Source organism: Calidris pugnax, unplaced genomic scaffold (genome assembly GCF_001431845.1).
Source record: "Calidris pugnax isolate Ruff unplaced genomic scaffold, ASM143184v1 scaffold44, whole genome shotgun sequence".
NCBI lineage: Eukaryota > Metazoa > Chordata > Aves > Charadriiformes > Scolopacidae > Calidris > Calidris pugnax.
Genome location: NW_015094506.1, coordinates 25,101,112 through 25,121,644, shown reverse-complemented (window position 1 = coordinate 25,121,644; position 20,533 = coordinate 25,101,112). Strand labels below are relative to the sequence as shown.

Sequence of the window (20,533 nt, the reverse complement as noted above, 5' to 3'; positions counted from 1 at the left end):
CATAGGCTCCTCGAGTGAAGAGTGCTAAGGATTATGGAGCATCGACGGCAATGCTGAAACTTGGGTGGGGTAGTAACTCAGAGAGCTGCTAAAAAAAAAAAAAAGTAGCTCTGCAAAGATTTTTAGGGCAGAAAGGGGAATATGAGCCCTCAAGGTTGCATTAAGCCCTCAAGGTTGCATTAACTTCTGGGTATACCAATATACAGTAGAACTATCTTCTGCAGGAGACGTGGTAAAGCCCTATCTGCACAGCCCCACCACAGCAACAGTGGCAGGCAGCCAGAAGAACGTGTGCAGGCCCAGGACCTCTGCCAGATGCCATGGCATCTGCAATGTTTTACAGTCCAAACATCTGGCTTTCAAGGGGAAAACTTCAGAGCTTGTACCTCCCTCCCCACCCCCTGAGAACAAAGAACCCACTGATGCACATTCCCCCCCTGGTCCTCTTGGAGAGCCAGCAGACCCAGGCCTTGATCAACCATGTTGACACACTAGCTGGGAGACAATCCGTGATACCAGGGCTGCACTTGGTGCTCAGATGTCACAGGGATGAAAGCAGCATGGAAGTTTATATGCATTTTAAACCAACCAACTGAACCAACGCTCAAAACTTAGGCAGCTTCAAAGGTAAAGCAATGCTTTTCTCCTTCCCTCCATTTCTCTCTGCAATCTGGATTAAAACTGCAAACCTTGAATTAAGCTTCAGGAACTCTGTCTGGTTAAACCATGACAAAATTTTTTGTCATACACCCATAAGAAAAGATGACAAAGCAGGAGTAGAGGGGCCATTTTTCCACAGTGCCTCATAGTTTGAAGGGTAAGTCGTTCCAGCTCACTGTGTTATACAATATATCCTCACGCTCCAAAGTTCAAGTCTCCCCACTTGCCCTGAGCCCTCCTGGGACCTTGCACACCTTTCGCCTGTCAGGCAAAACTTCTGGTATGCCTGAAGTCTGTTAAGGTGTATTTAAGTGTTCTAACATTTAAGGAAATCTGCCAGCTACATTAAGATAAAAGGTAAGAATCACACCACTGATGAGATCTTTATGTAAACATGAGCTATTAAGATCTCCCAGTAATCCGAATGTGCTCATTACGCAGTTTTACTGCAATAATTTTTCTGTTCACAATCTTTAAACATTTGGGACATTATATTTAATGGTCCTTAGAATCAGGTTTCCCAAGAAGCAGAAGAGGGCTCGCATTTACACCCAGAGGTGAACCACTTCAACTGGACTGCCACGTTTGACCTAAGGACTTCTTTGATGTATGCCACTTCTGTTTCTGACCAAGCCCCAAGCCATCTTCTTTCTAACACAGGATAGGGCCCATCTCCCAGCTAACTCCTGGTAGCATCCAGAGGGTACCCTGCATTCTGGGGCATCCAACTGTCCTCATGTTCTGCAGTGGAGAGAGAGTGAGCCTGTGTGTACAGTTCAGTTGTGTTAAAAAAAATGGATACTGCAGTGTCGCAAGTTACTCAGGGAGGAAAACAGGGGAAGAAAACAAAAAGACAAGAACACATGCAAAGAGTCAAGGCCAACTTTTAGACTGCCTTTACCCAGCTACACCCCGTCACTCCTCTCCTCCTTTCTAAAGTATTTATTTCCTACATGCTGTATTATCTTTCTTAATTCACAGAAACCCTCAAAAAGAAGCCAATGCAAAATTACCCAAAATTAAGTTATTATTCCAGAACACTATATAAGCACCTAAACACTACTATGGAATTACTCCTATGAGGAGCAGGAAAGAAAAAGCTGAGAAATGAGTTCTGTTTACTGCTGGAAGTAGGAAACGAGACAGCAAGAATACCAACAGCTTGAATAAAAACCGATAGGTAGAACATACCCATGAAAGTGCTGCTACTGATAATAGATGAGGGTTCCAAACTTCTGTTTAAATCAAATGTGTCTGAGTTCAGACTTTTGCTTTTTAGTCCAGTTCCTTCATTTTGAGTATAAATGGAGTTCATCAATTTGCTACTTGCAGCCTGCATCCCAATTATACCAACACACTGATCAAAGGGATCTTCCAGTGGAGGTGAGTATTGACAGCACTCCTTTTTCTTCAGATATCCAGACTCATAAGGGTCCAGGCATACTGTTCTTTGCTCAGGGCTGCAACCTAAAGAAAACGCAAAATTGCTTTTACATAGATTCATCATAGCACAAGATTAAATTAGGACTAAAACTTTCCCACACGCACTTACTTGGACCGTATGCTTCAAAGGCCTCAGAGGCATATGTGTTTCCTTTCAAATACAAAGTCCCTGAAGTCCCCAGATAGTGGCACAGGAACGGATCGGCAACACCCTCCAAGTCTGTTTCACTGCCATTATCTAGATGGCAAATGCCTTGAAAATAAAATTGATATGTCAGCATATAGGCTTTTCTTAAGCTTCAGCTTACCGTTTCCTGAGTAACTTTTGTTCTTTCAAGAATCTCATCTGTTCAACTAATTCTCATAGAGTGTTTAGAGCTTGCTTAAGTTTAACCTAACCTTCTAATGAGGACTCCAATTCTAGCATGTGTTCAATTAATTAGCTTGGCAGAGAACGTGTCACACTGCTTCATCGTACAGTCCCTGGATAACAGAACAAAACCAACCACAGGGATCAGAAACGGGAGCACTGGAATCCAGGCTTACGCTCATTGTGGAGCACGGAGTGCTATGAGAAAGTTCCGGGTGGAAGAGCCTAAGGGAGCCACTGGCTGCTTGAACAGCTATACTGACTTTCAGCTCAATGGTTCCCAAAAGCCTGCTCCTCTCGCTCCCTACAACTGCAGAACTATCTCACCATTGTTCCATTCCCACCTGCCCCAACTTCTGACTGTATCTTGACCCCAATCCCTTCCCAGCAAGGTGCTTTTCCCTCCCTAACCCAAGTATGTTCTGGATTCTCAGAGGCCAGATGCATAAATATTAAGTACTGCAGCTGTTAACTTGCAGTCACCTTAAATCCTTTATTCACTCTGATCTTAATAACTTTTCTAACAGGAAAGTTACATCAGATATATGATAATAAAGTTACATTGGTTTTACCACCCATCCCAGCATTCCATTTCAAGCATCCTTTTCAAGCTATAACAGGGGAAGACATGCTGTTGTAATTCCTTTTGGACACTTTTGTTTTGGAAATGGGATCAGTTTAAATTTACTCCTGAAACTAGAGAAAAACTTCATGGTTTAAGCGAAGACATAACATCATTTGGATGAACAAAACGAAGTTTCTGTTATTATCTCATCGAAGCAATCCCAAGCAATAAATTTCACACCCTCTCAAACTTCAGTGAAGATGTTTCTTCAGTGTTTTTTCTGTTAGAAAGACAATAGCCAGACTGCAGCTACTCAAACAACATGGAAAATCTGCTTAACGTTTTACACCTACCAGTACTGTCCCTCTGCTGCAAGAAGTACCCTCCCACGGAAGACGTGAGGAACTGATGATGACTGCCATTTTCAGATGAACCATATCCATCCTGCCTTTCAGCCAGCGTCCCCTGGGATGACAGGTAACTTGGAATGTCAGCAGGCAAATTTGTTTCATCTGTGGGAAAGCAAAACACACACCACAGTCATCAGCATACTTCAGAGTTCGTAGCACCATTTTTAAACTTGTCAGCAAAGTGCTGAAAGTAACAAGCAATTCATTCTTCTGACTGAGTCAAAGCACACAAATGTTCCTACAATAAAGTCATAGCAAAGCAACCACAAACATTTTTTTTCCTTTCCAAGGTAAACCTTCAGTTTACACACCTGTATTTGTGATGCTGCAATCTTCATTTCTCCTTCTGGTGTGGTAGATGATGACCACCCACACCAAGGAAGTGCCCACCACACAGCAAACCACAGCTATGATTACAATGCCAACTGTGGCCCATCCATCATCATCAAGTGACGGGGCAATGTTTTGAGGAGAATCACAGGTGGGAGTAGGAATTACATTTAGACGGATGTTGCCCCGCTCCGTTCCAAGCGTATTAGACATTTCGCAAGTGTATTTCCCAGCATCTTCCACGTCTGTATCCACAATAATTAGTAACTGATTGCCCGCAGCAAAGAAATGTCTTTCTGTTACCACAAGAGGGCTGTCATCCTTGGTCCAGTTCAGTCGGGGTGGAGGGCTACCACCAGCAATGCACTGCAAGACTGCAGTTTCACCTTTTGTTACAGTTCGATCCAGCAAAGGCCGCAAAAATGATGGTGTTTCTGAAAAGCAAGCATAAGCCTTGTATTATAAATGACCTTGCAAGAGTGGGAACATGTCACTTTTCCTTCTCAGCTCAAGAGGAAAAGCTAAATTAAATGCATCAGTAAGGCCTAATGAAGCTTACTCTCATTCTCAGAAAAAACACGTTCAAGGAATTTGAACTTAGAGCCTACAGTTTACCTGTCAATTGATCAGATCCATTCGCTTGATTACCTTAAAAGGTAAAAAGGCCAAATCATACAGGCTCAAGACTGCCTAGAACTAGATTAAAAATGGTTAACAAAATGTCAGGAAGTTACAAGTTAAACAAAATCTCCTGTCTATAAACAAAAGTAACAGCCCTATTTTCTTTCCCCCTGCATATCAGATATGAGAAACATAACTAACTTTTATTATTTTGCATCATAATAGTGGTTGTGTGCTGGAGTCTATGTTTCTGATCTATAACTGTGTCGATATAAATTATCTCAGAGTATTTTTATTTCTGTACAGCACTTTCATAACAATGCTATCTTAGCCAGTTGGTGATTTTAAAGTGCTCAGCAATAGTTCTGTTCAAGGAGATTATGCTGTCAAGGACCGCGAATGTCTTACCTAATACTGTTAATGTTGCATTGGCTGAAATGCTTCCAGCAGTGTTTTGAGCCGTACAGCTATAAACACCTGTGTCCTCGATCTTTACATCAACAATGAAGAATACATCATCTTCAGGCATGACGTGCATGCGCCTTTTGCGTGCCGCAGGAAAATCTGTTCCGCCGTCTTTCTGCCAAGCAATCTGCGGGACGGGATGCCCAACTGCAGCACATTCCAAACGCGCCATTGCCCCAGCACGAATGGTCAAGTCCATGGGGATCTTCGTAAACGAAGGCAGCACTAAAGAAAAATTAGTGACACCAAAGTGAATAAATGGAACATACTTTTCCTTTTTTGCACAGCATATTCTTAACACCCTTCTTGGGCCTGAAAATGCAGAAGCATACAACCTAAACTTATCAGTAGCCAGCAAAGAGAAAGGGAGGGAGCTGTGAAGTATGTGAGACTGCCTAGACCAAAACCTCATTTTTGCTAAGAGCCTCCTACATGACCTTTCCATAGTACCTTGAAGCAGAGTAAATGCTTACCTCTTGTAAAGATTAATGTTTTCCCATCTTATTACAAAGGTTTTGTCAGATTTACTATGAATTGGGTCTGTTATTTGTTTTTTCGTATATTATGGTTCAGCACAATGGGACCAGATGTAAAGCCAAACGGTGATTTTGGAACTAGATACATTTTAATAAATAATCTCATTTCATTAAGGGATCTTCTAAAACATGCAGATGATGAGAATGGGAAAAAATTGTGTTTCCGTATCTTGATTAAAATAATTCCACTTTAAGTCCACAAGTAAAAAGTAAGATACTTACTGTTTACTGTAAGTTTGGCTTTGACAGAGTAGGATGAACCAAAATGATTTGAAATAACACACTGGTATTTCCCTTCGTTACTGAATTCAACATTGCGCAGTCGAAGGATGGTAGTGTACTCCATCACTTCACCGCCCTGTGACCGGAGGTGTGCATAATTCTCCATTTCAGCATCTTGCAGTAATTCATTGTCCTTCTTCCATGCAAAAGTCATTGGGGAATCACTGCTGCTGGCTGCTGAACATACAAAACTCAAATTGGAGCCTTTGATTGCTGACTGGGTCTCTGGCTGGACAGTGATCTGTGGTTTAGGAAAATCATCTGCACAGAAAGGAGAAAAAATAACAGAGGAAAAGATGTATGTGGGTCCCGAGGACTCTTTTTAGAAAAAGTCAGAAAGCCTTGTTCTGTAGATTTGAGAAGTGTCAGATAACTATTTATAAAATGGATACACAATGCTTTCACTTCAAATTTTGCTAGCCTTAGGGCATTTAAAGTTGCCATATTTATGAGTTTACTGTGCCAGGTCATCTCTTATTGAAGAGAAAGCACATTTAGAAGCAGACTGTGTACAGTTTGTTCAACAGCAGCACTAAAGAGGAGAGAACTACCCCCTGACATCTGTAAGAACTACTCTGAATGTCAGTCATGAAGCCTACCCTTCATCTTTACACCACCTCAGGCTGCTGTGAGGTTTTCTTTATTGAAAGCATAGCTCTTCTGCCATCAGAAACTGCAAGTTAAAGTCAAGGGTTTTCCCTAAACCTACAAAAACCAATCATGTACAAAAGTCAATGTTTCAGTGATTTGTGGCCGTTTGGTCCACCTTACAAACACTGCAGTGCTGAAGACCCCTTAAGCAAGGCAGCACAGAATTTCAAGAGGTTAGTTTCTGGAGATCTCTTTACTATTGGAAAGTTACCTTCAAAGTACAGGTTTGTGAGTTTAACTAATTAGCTTCCTTCTGAACTATTTATTCTGTCAATTACGTGTACATTGCATGCACAAAAGGAATGGGCAATTAAATGCTTGGTCTTCCAAAAGCAAAAGCCTTAGAGTATTCCCAGCTTTCAAGCTATCACCTACCTCCTGACAACGACACAGGCCCACACTTCACAGGCACTGCAGGAAAAGCCTTGGGCCCAAAATACTCCTTGTTACAGACCCTGCCTGTACCGCCCAGGGTCAGGTCTCACCTAGCTGCTCTGCCTGTCTAGGTCTTGTTTGGAAACAACATACCAGGGTCAAAGTGTTATTGCCTCAAAGAACCTCCACGCTGCGTGTTACCAAAGAAAATGAGATGTGCAGACAGCCTGAACTTGAGCTGCCAGCAAGAACGCTTGCAAGTCTGGAGCTGTGCTCCAGCACCAGGGCAATACGGATCCCCTGAAACACTTTGAAGAATTAATAAACAGTGAAACAGTCACTGATTGTATTAAGAGATTCTAGTTACTTCTGCGTGACAATTACTTCACATATTAAATGTAGCAACTTATTCTTAGTACATCCCTTTCTGCTAATACATCTTTAAGGGTTTGAAATAAATTCATTAAAAATGTCATTCAGCAGATAAAAGAAAGATCAAGGTGCCCCGTGGTTTAACAAATAAAAGATATATATTTAAATCCTCCAATTTAATTTCTTGCCAGAATGAGCTTCTCATAAATAAAGAACTATATTTCATATATACTCCATTAGCTATTGAGTGATCTGTAATGTCCTGCACTATGTCAACTTCTCCTTTTTCAGTAGTACCTAGACTATGCATCATCTACTCATTATTTAACAATAATATATTAAACATTCACCTCCTAATGAAAAGGGAGAAAACAACATTTTTGTGCACCATTGTATAGTCTATGCCTGCTTTCCCACTGAAAAAAGGCATGAGTGGCAACAGTAAAAATCAAGCAGTGTTACTTGCTACAAGAGGAAAGCTACTGAGAAGACAAATTAGGTTACTGTTTTGTCTCCAAAGAATATAAAATTTGAATTGTCTTTAGTAAGAGAAATACAATGTATACAACAAAAACACATGAAATCCAGTTAGATTTTAATTTCCTGATATTTTCAAAGTTCCCACTTAATGTATCAAATGCATCAGAGTAGTCAAACACACATCTTTAAATACTTCACTTTCTTGAAACAGGAAACGTTACATAGGGGGGTAGTGGATGTTACTAAATACACAGAGAAATTTCATTTTTATGGCAGATGCTATCACCTCAAATTCTCAAGTCTTAAAAGTACAGGTATCTGGCATACTAAACTACAAAATATCAGTAGCATAACTGTGGTAATCAGATGTTTTAAAATACAGTTTACATACAGGCAGTAACTTACATGGTCCAAATAATTTTTAAAGTAGACAACAAGGACACACACACACACAAACAAAAAGGTCAGAGCTAAGGCCAGTATGGCAATTTTTCCTTAATGTTTTCTCAGCTCTGGAATAACCTCAAGTATGAAAATAATTTACAAATAATCAAAAGCAAAAATTGCATCTCAAGTTTGCCAAAATATGTCTCACTTAAAAATGATAGCTGTCTAAACAATATCCATCTTTTCAATCAAGGCATATACATTTACCACCGCAAGCTGTTCAGCCCTCCCTTGCACGCTATGCTATGTACTATGTAAGAAAGCTGCACATGAAACAGAAGTCAGAAAATCGCCACTCCCCATCTTGTGCAAAGCCACAAGCTTTGAGCATCTACATCACAGTTTGGGAACAGAGAAGGAAATGTTAAAAAATATTAAATCCTCTCCATTTCATTACAGAATTCAAAACATATCAAAGAAACCACAACAAAAATCAATGCATTCAGCAAAATTTGTTCTATGGAACGAGGAATAGAGGCTATACTCACCACAGACAAAAACATCCAGGCTGACAGCAAAAATACTTCTCCCTTTTAGCAGCTGAGGATGGGCACAACTGGCATTTACAAAGCTCTGAAAGTTGTTCTCTGACATCCACTGTGGGAGCCATTTTAACTGGCAGTCACACAAGAGGCTCGACGTGTTTAAGTGCCTAAGAAAAAGCAATTACATTCAAAGTCTGGTTGCTTGTTTTCTTTTTTTTCTGTTTGTAATACAGATCTGTATGACCACGTCAGTAACAAAACTAAATTTTGAGGCTAAATACATTTATCTCACAAGAGAAATACAGCAATATTATTTAGCTCAGATTGTGGTGACACCATTGTCATGACTCCTACACTCTACAAAGAACACATGTTATCCTGAACTCCCAGCTTCTGCTACAGATATGAGTCCAGGCAGTCAGGCATGTTTGCAGTGCCTTGGGTACAAAACTACAGTCAGCAGTAAGACACACAGAAGCCAACATAAAAAACTTCCGAGACTATTTCATTTCCAGCCCAAACCATTGTATGATTCCCTCGTTTCCCTTTCAGTCAGAATTTATCTTGGGGAAGATACGTGGAAAGGGGAGCAGGGAGATGAAGAACAGTCAAGTATTGAAATAACAAGCACAGACAGAAGTAGTTATCAGCTTACCTAATGTCCCGGTTTGAAGCAAAACAGAACCAATTTTTTGTTCAGTAATTTTACATTTTAGCTAGGCCTCTTCTAACTCTCTGAAATTAATGGCGTATTATGGAGAAAACTGCTCATTCTCAGAATGGTAAACCAATGTTTGTGCTACATGCCAAGGAATGCTTATACTTATTGCTATAACAACCAAGGTCAGCCAATTTTTGTTATTTGCCCTTTAGAGGGTCGGAAATGGAAAAATGTAGAGGGGTCACATCTGTGGGGAGGAATGGACAAGACAGATGACCCAAACCTGACCAGCTGGGGCATTCCATCCCATCTGCCCCATGCTCAGTATAAAAGCTGATGGATCAAAGGGTCAAGGCTCTTCCTGCGATGGCCGATGTCCAAAGAGGATCCCGTCTGCCTTTGATCCCGATCCATGTGTTCCTGACTCCAGAGCTGGAATCCAGTTCCCATCAGTCCCTGAGTCCAGTCTGGGACTTCCCCAGTGCCTGCCGGTGACGGGACTGTCATCCTGGGAGCTTGATATGGTTTTGTATATATTGTATCTATTTCATTATTTTCTTCTTTTTTATTTTAATATTAATTTTTCATTAAAGTAGTTTAGTTCATTCTAAACTTCTGAATCTCCCTATCTCTTGCTCTCCTGTCTTTTTGGACGGGGGGCAGGAAGGGCCATCTGTCAGTCTGGCTTTGGTAAATTCGGCTGAAACCACGACACCTAACCTATGCAAACAGCTACATTGACAGAGAATAAAGAAATAAGAAAGCAAAGGGATATTCTGTGAAGCATCAAGAATCAGGGGTTGAAGTAGGAAGAGTTTTCAGTTTTGGCTGAAAACTCAGAATCACCCTTAAAAAAACATACAAAAACCCACAGTCGGTAATAAAATTCCTCTCTTCAAATCTTACCTGTCCTTGGAGGAAGAGCAAAAATAATTTATAGATCCAGCGAAAGAAACAACTTTAAAGACAAATGAAGAAATACCAATTCTTGATATTTTTTTGAAGAAAAGGAAGAGTGTCTCTGTGCTCTTTTTTCATACTAACACTGTATGGATAAAACCTAGGGATGTGAACTCACCGGTTCACATTGAGATGAAACAGGTTATCTTTCACTGAAGTTCTAGGGGCATTCTTTATTCTTAGGAGGCAAAGAAACCACAGCATTTTTTGGTATCTGTCAGACCATTTTCAGACTTACTCTCTAGGGGCCTCAGAATACAATTGCTAGATGGGAATTTATACTAAATAATCTTACTTCTGGGAAAGTACTTTCTACCATCTGTCTATATCTTCCTCAGACATAATGGATGTCCACCAGGCGTTCCAACAAAAATACAGAAAAAGACCCTGACAAATGTAGAACAGTTATTTCATTGAAGCTTTCAGAGTCTGGTATCTTGTAGCATCTTACACCTCCCGGAGCAGTGTTAGCCTGTCATTCCATCACATTTGATCACTCTTCAAATCACCTGTGTCAAGCCCTAATTGTCAGCCCTGTGCTCCCACTGCTTCTCCTGGGGCAAATCTAGCAATTGCCCTGCAGCTGTCTGAGTGAGCTCAGCAAACTAACCAAGCAATACAACCAGAGCCAACTCAAGGAAGAGGAAACGCAGAAAACCCCTGGCTATGGGTAGAAGCATGGCTGCTGCTCTCTAGAGCAGCCACAGCTACACCAGGATATGGATAACACCAAACTGAATTTAGAACAAAACAAATATTGTCTAGATAGAAGAAAGAAACATTTTACAGTGTGAACAATCAAACACTGGAATAACCTCCCCAGGGACGTCATGGAGTTCCCAGCATTGGAGGTTTTCATGACATGAATGGACAGGGTGATAGATAATCTCATCTGGGCTCCCTTTTCCATGAAAGGTTTTACCAGATGACCTTTTGAGGTCCCTTCCAACCTGGGCTGTTCTATGAGTCTAAATACGCAAGGCTCCTTGCTACATTATCTGTGGCATCCAACATGGAGTAATACTAAAAAATTAAGAAGAGAACCAGCTGCCAGGGTGATACTCGATAGGAATCTGGAGAACACAAATGAAAAGCTCCAGACAAGCACTAGGCAGTTTCTATTCATAATGAGAGCAGCATCTTTTTGTTATTCTTCAATTTGTTGGCAGAACAACGCACAGAGCAGCTCAGGACAACAGACCTGACTAGAGAAGGCTGCTATGAATAGAGAAGACATTAAGATATATGCAAAAAGAAGAACTAGCTGTGCTCAAAACACAGGGAACAGTGGCAGCATTTTTCTGCATTGATCAACAGAAAAAGAAGGCAAGAGGAGAAAAAGAAACACCCCAAAAACTCACTAGAAGAATACATTCTTCCTAGTGACCGCTTCATGACTTCTCTGAAGATCTGCCCCTTTGCTACTACAGGATAGAAGGACCCAATTACAAGCACTGACAACGAGGTCTTCACAAAAGAATTACAGCACTGCATTTCACTGGTCCAGTAAGCTTCAGCTCAGTGATAGCACTGCTGATCTTATAGCACATTACATCAAAGTCTCCCTTATCTAATACCTGTTAGAGTTCAGCCAATTTAAAATAAGGACTCTAGACACTAAATGTAGCAGAAAATGAACGCCTCCTATCCTACACTACCTCACTTAAATACAGTGATCACATAAAAAGAATAAAAACCCAAAACACTGACATACCCTTTCTAAATGACTTCAGAGATTACCATGGGAGTTTATCACTGCATCAGGCAACATCATACAAGGCTTTTACTTATATATTTACATGGATAGATATATTTAATAGAGGTGATGTCTTTAGATAGAAACTTACAATTCTTTGAGTTTCTTCATTTGTGAAAATGCATTTCCTTGCACTGACATAATTGCATTATTACTTAGATCTCTAGGAAAAAAGAAAAAGAAAAATAACATTAGAGGAAGAAAGAGTAATTTATTAAATTGGAAGTATTTAAGACTCAAAGAATAGTTTGTTACATTAGTGATATACAAAGGATCTCCCATCTCAAAAACTAAAGAGACACGATTAAGGAGTTTTATAGCAAGCTTAATATATAACGTTTTCTGCATTGATTCCAAAATTCATATTCAGCGTAACTCCAAAATAAAAGAACCTTCTCAAGATCACAGTAGCAACCTGGGTAAGTGTATATTATTCCAAGTCATAAGCAAAGCTTGTTAGTCCTACTTTTATTGCAATTAGTAGCAAAATTATTTTTTTCCAATATTGGGTTAAATGTGAACTTCTACTACTTACAGGTGTTCCAGTGCATCCAACCCAGAAAATGCTTTCTTTGTAATGGATCTAATCCTGTTTCCTTGGAGTATCCTGAAAAATGTAAGTACATGATGCAAAACAGATGCAATAAAATGGAAGCATTTTTTGAGCTGAACAATTGCATTTTGGCATTTATTTCTAAGCTGTGACTAATGTTCACTATTCAACCTTCCTCAATGCAACAAAACGTCTCACCTCTAAAAGACAGCTATTTATTCCCCTTGAGTAAGCATCTAGATTCTCCTGGTTTTAGAAGACATTTAATGTGTACAGTTCAGTAATACGGATTATTCTGAATGCATACACATAAGCAGCTTTTTATTTCATCAATGTGCATTTGAAGATTTCAATGCAATGAAGCCACTTCCATTGGATGCTGCATTCCCTCATCAAAGACTATCCCTGTCACTATGCCTTTGTCATATTACTGCCTCACTTCCTTACTTTGTCACTTATTACCTCCTATTACAGAAAACCCTCATTCTTTGAGAAATGTTTCCATAAAAAGTCGTCATTTCTAAAATATTTCAGATTAGTTTGATTTGAAAAATCTGGAATTTCTTTTATACAAAAGGAACATTTTATAGAGAGCAAAATGGTATGGGAGAAAAAAAGATCACCTCAGCTAGGGAAAAATATAACATCATTAAGTTTTGGGTTTGTCCCTTGAAACACACACAATCTAAGCTAATTATTTTAAGGAATGATGAGGTACAAATATTGCAGCAATACTCACAGCTTTTTAAGTTTATCTAGGCCAGAGAAGGCACCGTTCATATCTTCAATAGTCCATGATATTTCATTGTTTTTCAGATCCCTGTTTAAGGAGGGAGGGGAATCAAACCACATGAGCTATTAAAAAGAACGAGGTACATACTTCTTCAAGTGCAGTATTATTTAAAACAATTTCTAAAACAGATTTCCAGTAGGTTGTTTATTGCTGGTTTGGTTTGGGGGTTGGTTTTTTTATTTGGTTGGGTTTTTGTTTTTTCAAGAGAAGCTTCTCCTGATTAGCCATTTCATTTCAATTTTTAATGAGAGACTCTGAAGACTGTTAGTACTTTTCCCACTGATAATTAAAAAGATCACAAACCTAACGATTTTAAGAATCATTAAGAAAACAAACCCATACTCCCCTACAAGGGTATTCAGATACAGATTCAGATATTATCATAAGAAAAGGAGCATCATAGGAAGGGAAGGAATCAACTGTTGCCTCTTCAAAACAAAACACACTCATGCCTTTGTAAGTTCGTAATATTAACACACAGAGAACACATAGGGATTTATTAATAGAAGAATCATTTTACATCCTACAACAACCACAACAATAGCTTAATTATCTGTGAAGCACAGAGATTAGAGACTTGTGAAAAGAAAGGTGTGTCAGCAAAGAATCAACAGGCTAGGGCCAGAGGAGAAAAAGCCTAACACTTAATTCCTAGACACCTCACAAGTCTCTTGAATTCCTCTCTTTATGATCTGTACGCATCTGTATACGTAAAGACCATCGCATACACCCCTCCGAACTGCATCTTTGCTAGATGCCCAAAGTGTGAGTGTGTAAGCAAACCCCTGAAAGTAAAATGTTAGCACCCCTTTCAAAGCCTAGAGGGAAAGGCAACCATTTCGTTCATCTGGCTAACAGGTGGGTCAATGATATGCAATTGGAACATTTTAATGAAGCGGAATATATTTTGATTAGTTTACTTCTTTATTCCCCTTCCATTAGGAATCGCTATTTCAAAAAATGCTCAAATGCTTAAAGCAATTGCTCTGTCACGACACGCATCAGCATCCACAGTAGTACACAGTTTTGAGTTTTGTGTTTTTATTTCTACCACGAGAAAAAATGTTGATTCGATTAAGACACGACTATGATCCAGCCCCCTAAAGCTGTAGGTAGCAGTGCAGCTTGCTGCCTTCAAATGGAGACATGCCTTTCCCATAGTAATGCTACTAAAAGTTTGTATTGTAACCACCACCATCCATTGTGCACTGCCTTAACGAAAGAGGAAGTCCTCCCTCTCCCAACTATTCTGAAAAAAGAAAAAAAAAAAATCCTACTGCAAGAAAAACAGATGCTGATCTGGGAAATTTAACAAAAGGTTCTTGTATGTTTCATAAGAAAAAAAGAATATCTATAAACACTGAGGGTTTTTCTTAAGGTTTTTGACCTTAAAATTTGAGTTTTGCAACTTACAAAGTCTGTAGACTGGAAAGTCCCCGGAAGGCACAATCAGCAATGTAATTTACTTTGTTGTTTCCAATGTACAGTCCGACCAGCAGGCTTAAACCAACAAAGCTTGAATCGTCTAACCTTGCTAAGTGATTGAACGTCAAATCCCTGCAAATTCAAGAAGAAAATGTATTTCAATGTTCATGCTGCAGTGCATATTCATTGGTTCAAACCAGGTGAAATTTCAGCGTGAGGGAATGTTTCTTCCCTTACAACTGTCACAAAACCTACTACAGCATTTTTTAACGCAGAGATAGTGTATCATTTCCGGTAACTCACAAATTACTGCAGAATTAATTTATTTCATTTGAAAATGACTGTGTTACAGCTTTAGTACCACTGCCACAGTGAAATGAAGTAGTCACGGTTGGCTTCTACTTCTTTCAACAAAATACAACTGTCCCACATACAAAAAAGTTGTTGTCACCTTGGAAACTTTGTTATGAAAAATTCACAGATCAGTGGTAAGAAGTTCATGCTTTGGCATGTAGCCGGCTTTCAAAACTGGAATAGAATAAAAGCTACTCACAGCTCACTGAGTTTTTGGCAAAATTCCCAGGCATCAGGACTGATCCTGCTGATGGCATTTTGGCTGAGATGGAGTTGCTGCAGCATCAGCAAGCCATAAAGCCAGCCTTTGGTTACCTCTGTTAAGTTGTTATGGTCCAGCTGCCTACAAACAAACACAAAGACATACAAACAGATAAAAGACATAAGGTCCAGAAACTCGGTGGCGTGCGTGCTGTGCCATGGGTCCACATCTGACTGGATGATACTGGCTAGAGAACTGCAGCCTCTATTTCCATTTAGGGTTGTGTGCATGCATTCAGAATGTGCTGTCCTAGACATACACCAATCACTGCTTCCTGCTTTTCAAACCATACTAGAGCAGTTTAATTCAAAAACATCTTTAAATTTTATCAAGCAATTCTATTCATTTTGTGCAGTTCTACTTCACATGTTTTCAGCAGAATTTATCAGCAGAAAGTTGATACTTACAAGACTTCCATGTTGGTTAATCCCCAGAAAGCACCATCCATGAGCCTAGTAACCCCGTTTCTCTGCAGTTTTAATGATTTCAAAGCTGGAAGTCCTTGGAAAGTAAGCCCATCTATTTTTTTAATTCTGTTGCGATTCAGTTCCCTGCATCAATAAAATTTACAGTTACAGCACAGTAAGTTTACCTGCATTCCAGCAACCTTTCTTCCCTCTCTGGAAACAAACTTTATTTAATGCTTTTCTTGCACATAAAACAGAGACAAGACGTAATAAAAATCAAATATTTTACTGTAACACATTATGTTTAACCATGCTAACACTGTTCTGCCTTTCTAATACAGAGGACAAGTACTTGGGAGCTCCTCGACTTTCAGATTTAAAGAATCATTGTAGACCTAGAATGTCATGGTTAGTCCTGTTCACAAATTCAAAAGTGAAAGCAAGTTCCTGGTGTTTATCCATCAGTAGAGCCATTAAGGGTAGCTTGTAATTGCAATCAATAATCAGTCAGAAACAAAAAGTGAAACGTTTATTAAATAAAAGTAAAATTAATTTAAAATTAAATATCCTGTGTGATCCCTCTCTTCCTTAATCTGGAGTGAAGCATTCATTACACATTCCTCCCTCATTCTCCTCAACTAGTTATTAAGAGGTCCTTCCCTCTTTCTCAAGTGGTCTTGGCACTCACCCTTCTGCCACCACACATACCCTTGTAGGTCAGAAGCTGGGACCCATGTGTATCCTGGAAGGGAGTTATAAGGCATAACTAGCTGGAGGACAAGCTATAGTGACAGTAGTACTGAGTATTTTCTGTTTTCCTGCTCTCCACAACACTGTCTTGGCTTTGGGCCTCTTTAACTCCAAAACCTGTATCAACCCAAGCAGCTTTCCAACTTTGAGCTACATAAAAAGGGAAGCTTCATACAGGCACAAAGAACAATGTTAACTGGGTTTGTAACAGTGAGTTTTGAACTAGCTATCATTTACTAAACATTTATATTTCTTAGCAACAGTTGATATACAATATAAAGAGATAGGATCAGACAATAGTAAGAAAAGGCCCTCATGGACCAATGAGTGATTATCTGCCTCTTCAAGAAGATCTGTCAACCTGAATCCTACCAAACCAAGAAAAAGCCTCTCCTTCCAAAACTTACTTCCCCATAGGAAGTAAAGGCCTAAATAATTCTCTCTACATTAGTTACATCACAACAACTTTTCAGAATCTCAGTCTTGTAAGAATTCAGTTTTCCTTTCTGCTATCCTGATATGAACCCTTACTGGTAACAGATACCTGATAGAGAATGCTATTTCTCCTGTGTTTATATGTGAATAAAGCAGTGAAGAACATTCAGCAAGAACAGCCATCAGTTCTTCCCCACTCCTCCTCTGAACGCTTCTTCCAGGTGATAACATAAATTTTTGACCTTCACTGCAGATTGGCTACCTAACATAACTAGGTCAGCCGACTGATTAAACAGTGAATGAGTAGAACTTTTTTAGACAAGAATATCACCAAATTCCAACATTTCAGTTGAATCCGAAGATCTGAAAGTCTACTAAGATCGTTAACAAATCCTGAGCTTTGCAGGACTGTTCTTATACTCTTCTACCGAGGCTTGAGTGAAACTCTTGTTGTATTTGTATACAGAAAAGACACAGTCACTGTTTCCAGATGTGCCAAGCATCCTAACACTTCACTGCTCTTATGACCTTTCACTTTCAAGGTTAACCTAACAGAGTTGATCATTTTTAGCTCTTGACTATCTATATATGGAAAATAAAATTTGACAAAGTCTTAGCCCATCCTCTCGCCAACTTCCTGCACTCTAAGTTTTCAAAAAAAAAAGCAAAAAGGTATTCTATTTTCCCATCCTCTTCCATATTAAATACCTTTATTATATAAAACTTATAGACAGCATTGTATCAGTGAAACTAACAAAGATCTATTTACTCAAGCATATTGCTTATTGTCATCCCTTCTGAAAGCAGATTAATTACCTTTGTTTAACTGTGAAAGCACAAAATAAATAAGAGACTGCTGTAGTGAACTACATAAGTTTACTTCTAGTATTTTTCCAATGGTTTCTTACAGGAATACTGCTTTTTATTTTTTTTCTTTTAATAGGCAAACACGATTTTAAACACAAAGACTATTCACATCTCACCAATATGTAAGACTAGTTTTGTTCAGTACAAAGCTGCAGTTAGTAAGGGCTGTAGTAATATGTTTTCTGTGTCTGTCTGCCTCTGGTTAAATTAAAGGTTAAAGTTCAAGCACTGCCAGTGCTTTGGAAAACCTGAAAACAATTAGTCAATTGTAGGTTGCACTTACAGGTGCTGCAGATGGGAGAGTTTAAACATCTTTTGAGGGATTGCTGAAATTTTGTTCCTGTTCAGTTTCAATACTTGAAGTGTGGTAGACAAATTGTCAAAGGTACCAGGTTCCATGGAGGTTATTCGGTTACTGTTAATGTACCTGTTGAAACAATGTTTAGAAGGTTAAATTTACAGTTATTTAATTAATTCTTAATACCAAGTAGCAAAACCAAAGCTCTTGCACTGCCTACTCCTTGATAAATGGAATTTCATTTATCATATTAATTAGAGTCCTTGACAGCTCAGTCTACAGCCAAATAGTATTTCACCACCAACATTTTGCTCTACTCTGCAGGAGTGTATTATTGGCAGAAGACAGCATGTTGCAACCCCATTACTTTATTCTTGCTCAGTATAGCTCTGGCATTGCAGTATTACTGCATAAAGATTAAGATAGATTCAAAAAAGTCCCCCAGACATCATGTAACTCAAGACTAGCTCAGCCATGGGGAACTTAAGTTCATTTTGTTACATAACTATTTCTCTCAAGAGACGCATCTATTTGTTTAATCTCAAGATAACAACCTTCACTTTTTATGAACTAAAACATCTCACTGCAACAACTCGTGTATTCAAATTAGCAGCTTATGTTAAAACTCAACAGTTGAAAGTAGGAATTAATAATGAATGCGTGTCTAGCTGAAAGAAGATTTAGTACCTTAACAAACAGCTGCCAATCTAAGCTTTCCAACAAGTTGTTTGAAAGTAACCTGAAAGAAAAAAAAAGTAATAATAAGTTTTACTTACAGATACTTGAGCTGTAACGATGGAAATGATGATATTTTTAGCTCTGATATGTTGTTGTTGCTCAAGTCCAAAGTTTCTAGACTCTGAAATGGCTTCAGATGTTCAGACAAGATGTTGGCAATCTTGTTACTGGTCCTGAAATTTAAGGACGGTAGTCAAAAGACTGTCATTTCCAGAATAAACACTTGTTAACTACACGACTGACGAAAGTTAGTTCTTAATTCCTCCACTTGAAAATAATTTCTAGTTAAAGAAAACCAATAAAGTAAGTTCTCTAGACATAACATTCATTTCTAGCCATCCCAAATCACAACTTGGAATGCACTAAATAAATGTGTTCACCAAAATTTCTTAAAACCTATTCCCAGCAAACAAGATGAAAAAAAATTGCCTTAAAATCCAATTACTGCAATTCATGGCTTTTAAAACAAGATGTTAAACTCTATGATCATCTATTTCTGAACTGTAGAAATATCTTGTATTTGCATCGAACGCTATGCCACAGTATCATTATGTAATGAGATTAGAGTTGTTTTCTATTTTAACCAAATTAACATCATAGTAGCTAGACAACGTGCTTTGTTTTTTTAAAAAATCCTATAGCACGAAAATGAAAAACATAGCTAGATTAGAAGAGATGGATGACGGTACGCTCACTCAGAAAGACATTCTCAAATTTTGCAATTACCCTTAGTATTTCATCCTATGGATTCTTCTAGTGAGTTAGCAAAGAATAACATTTCTGCTCATTACAGCTCATTGCAGAGGTTCTGGACTTCATGTCTGGTCAAACTTCAGATAGGCATCACACCCAACTCCACAACAAAACCTGTGCAACTGCATTTAAAGACATGGGTATCCTGGTCTACTATAAGGAATACCTCCCTTCTTTCACTTCTAATGAAATGTACTTCTTCCAATGATCATATTTTGTGTCCATACTCAGCAACCTACCAGTTTTTCCACCACAGTTGCATAACATACAGAACCATACAAGCACATCAGCAACATTTTTAGGGTTACTCATTTGGGGCTAATGGTAGGGAATAGGGGAAAACAGATCATGACCACTTCAATGAATGTAACCCAAAATGATCCTTGTTACCTTGGGAAGTTCAAGTCAGTTCTGGCTGTGGTACATTCTGTACCTAATATGATGAATGATCAAAATTTAGGAGCTCTCCCCAGCTCCTAGAAATTGTAGGCAAAGGCAGTTTCAGTATAACTATCAACATGAATGTTGATTCTGGAAAGTGTTTGCCTTTATTGGAAATATTTGCTCTGGATCAAATAGCAAGCCACACATTTAGGATAGCATGGACAACCCTCACATATTCAAGGGGTGAGGGGGGGATTACTGCTCAAGACAAAAAAGTCCTGACTCAAAAACTGAACCAGAAGTTAGATTAATGGGCCTCCTGACCACATGTGGGAATGGGTAAGTGATCTTGCAGCCCCTCCAATGCGGCGCTCGGATCATGTTTCATTCCTCAGGCTGTCTGGTAGAGGTACACTGCATATTTTTTTTTAGCTCTTAGCTGAAAGTATTTATAATAAATGGAAACAAATTACTTTAATAAAAAACAACAACAAACACCACCACCATGTGTCAGTCCCACTGGCCAAATAAGACCGTGAGTTAGATAACAGGTCATAGAGCCTTGCCTTTATGCATTAGTTTGTTTATAAGGTAATTACTAACAAGGTATTAAAACTGCCAATTACTTGAGTGACGAATAAAATT

At 38.9% G+C, this 20,533-nt stretch overlaps 1 protein-coding gene across 1 annotated transcript in view; it reads right to left on the bottom strand.

The window, feature by feature from the left end:
• LRIG3 (leucine-rich repeats and immunoglobulin-like domains 3) overlaps positions 1-20,533 on the bottom strand; it is a 35,573-nt gene that overhangs the window by 2,092 nt on the left and 12,948 nt on the right. The window contains exons 4-18 of the mRNA XM_014963332.1: positions 18,790-18,924; positions 17,999-18,142; positions 15,664-15,807; positions 15,194-15,337; positions 14,629-14,772; positions 13,162-13,242; positions 12,405-12,476; positions 11,961-12,032; positions 8,496-8,659; positions 5,623-5,943; positions 4,808-5,089; positions 3,760-4,212; positions 3,392-3,550; positions 2,213-2,356; positions 1,852-2,127 (exon numbers count right to left, since the gene is read on the bottom strand). Of these exons, the coding sequence (XP_014818818.1) occupies positions 1,852-2,127; positions 2,213-2,356; positions 3,392-3,550; positions 3,760-4,212; positions 4,808-5,089; positions 5,623-5,943; positions 8,496-8,659; positions 11,961-12,032; positions 12,405-12,476; positions 13,162-13,242; positions 14,629-14,772; positions 15,194-15,337; positions 15,664-15,807; positions 17,999-18,142; positions 18,790-18,924 (2,735 nt within the window). The remainder of the gene's footprint in view (positions 1-1,851; positions 2,128-2,212; positions 2,357-3,391; positions 3,551-3,759; positions 4,213-4,807; positions 5,090-5,622; positions 5,944-8,495; positions 8,660-11,960; positions 12,033-12,404; positions 12,477-13,161; positions 13,243-14,628; positions 14,773-15,193; positions 15,338-15,663; positions 15,808-17,998; positions 18,143-18,789; positions 18,925-20,533) is intronic.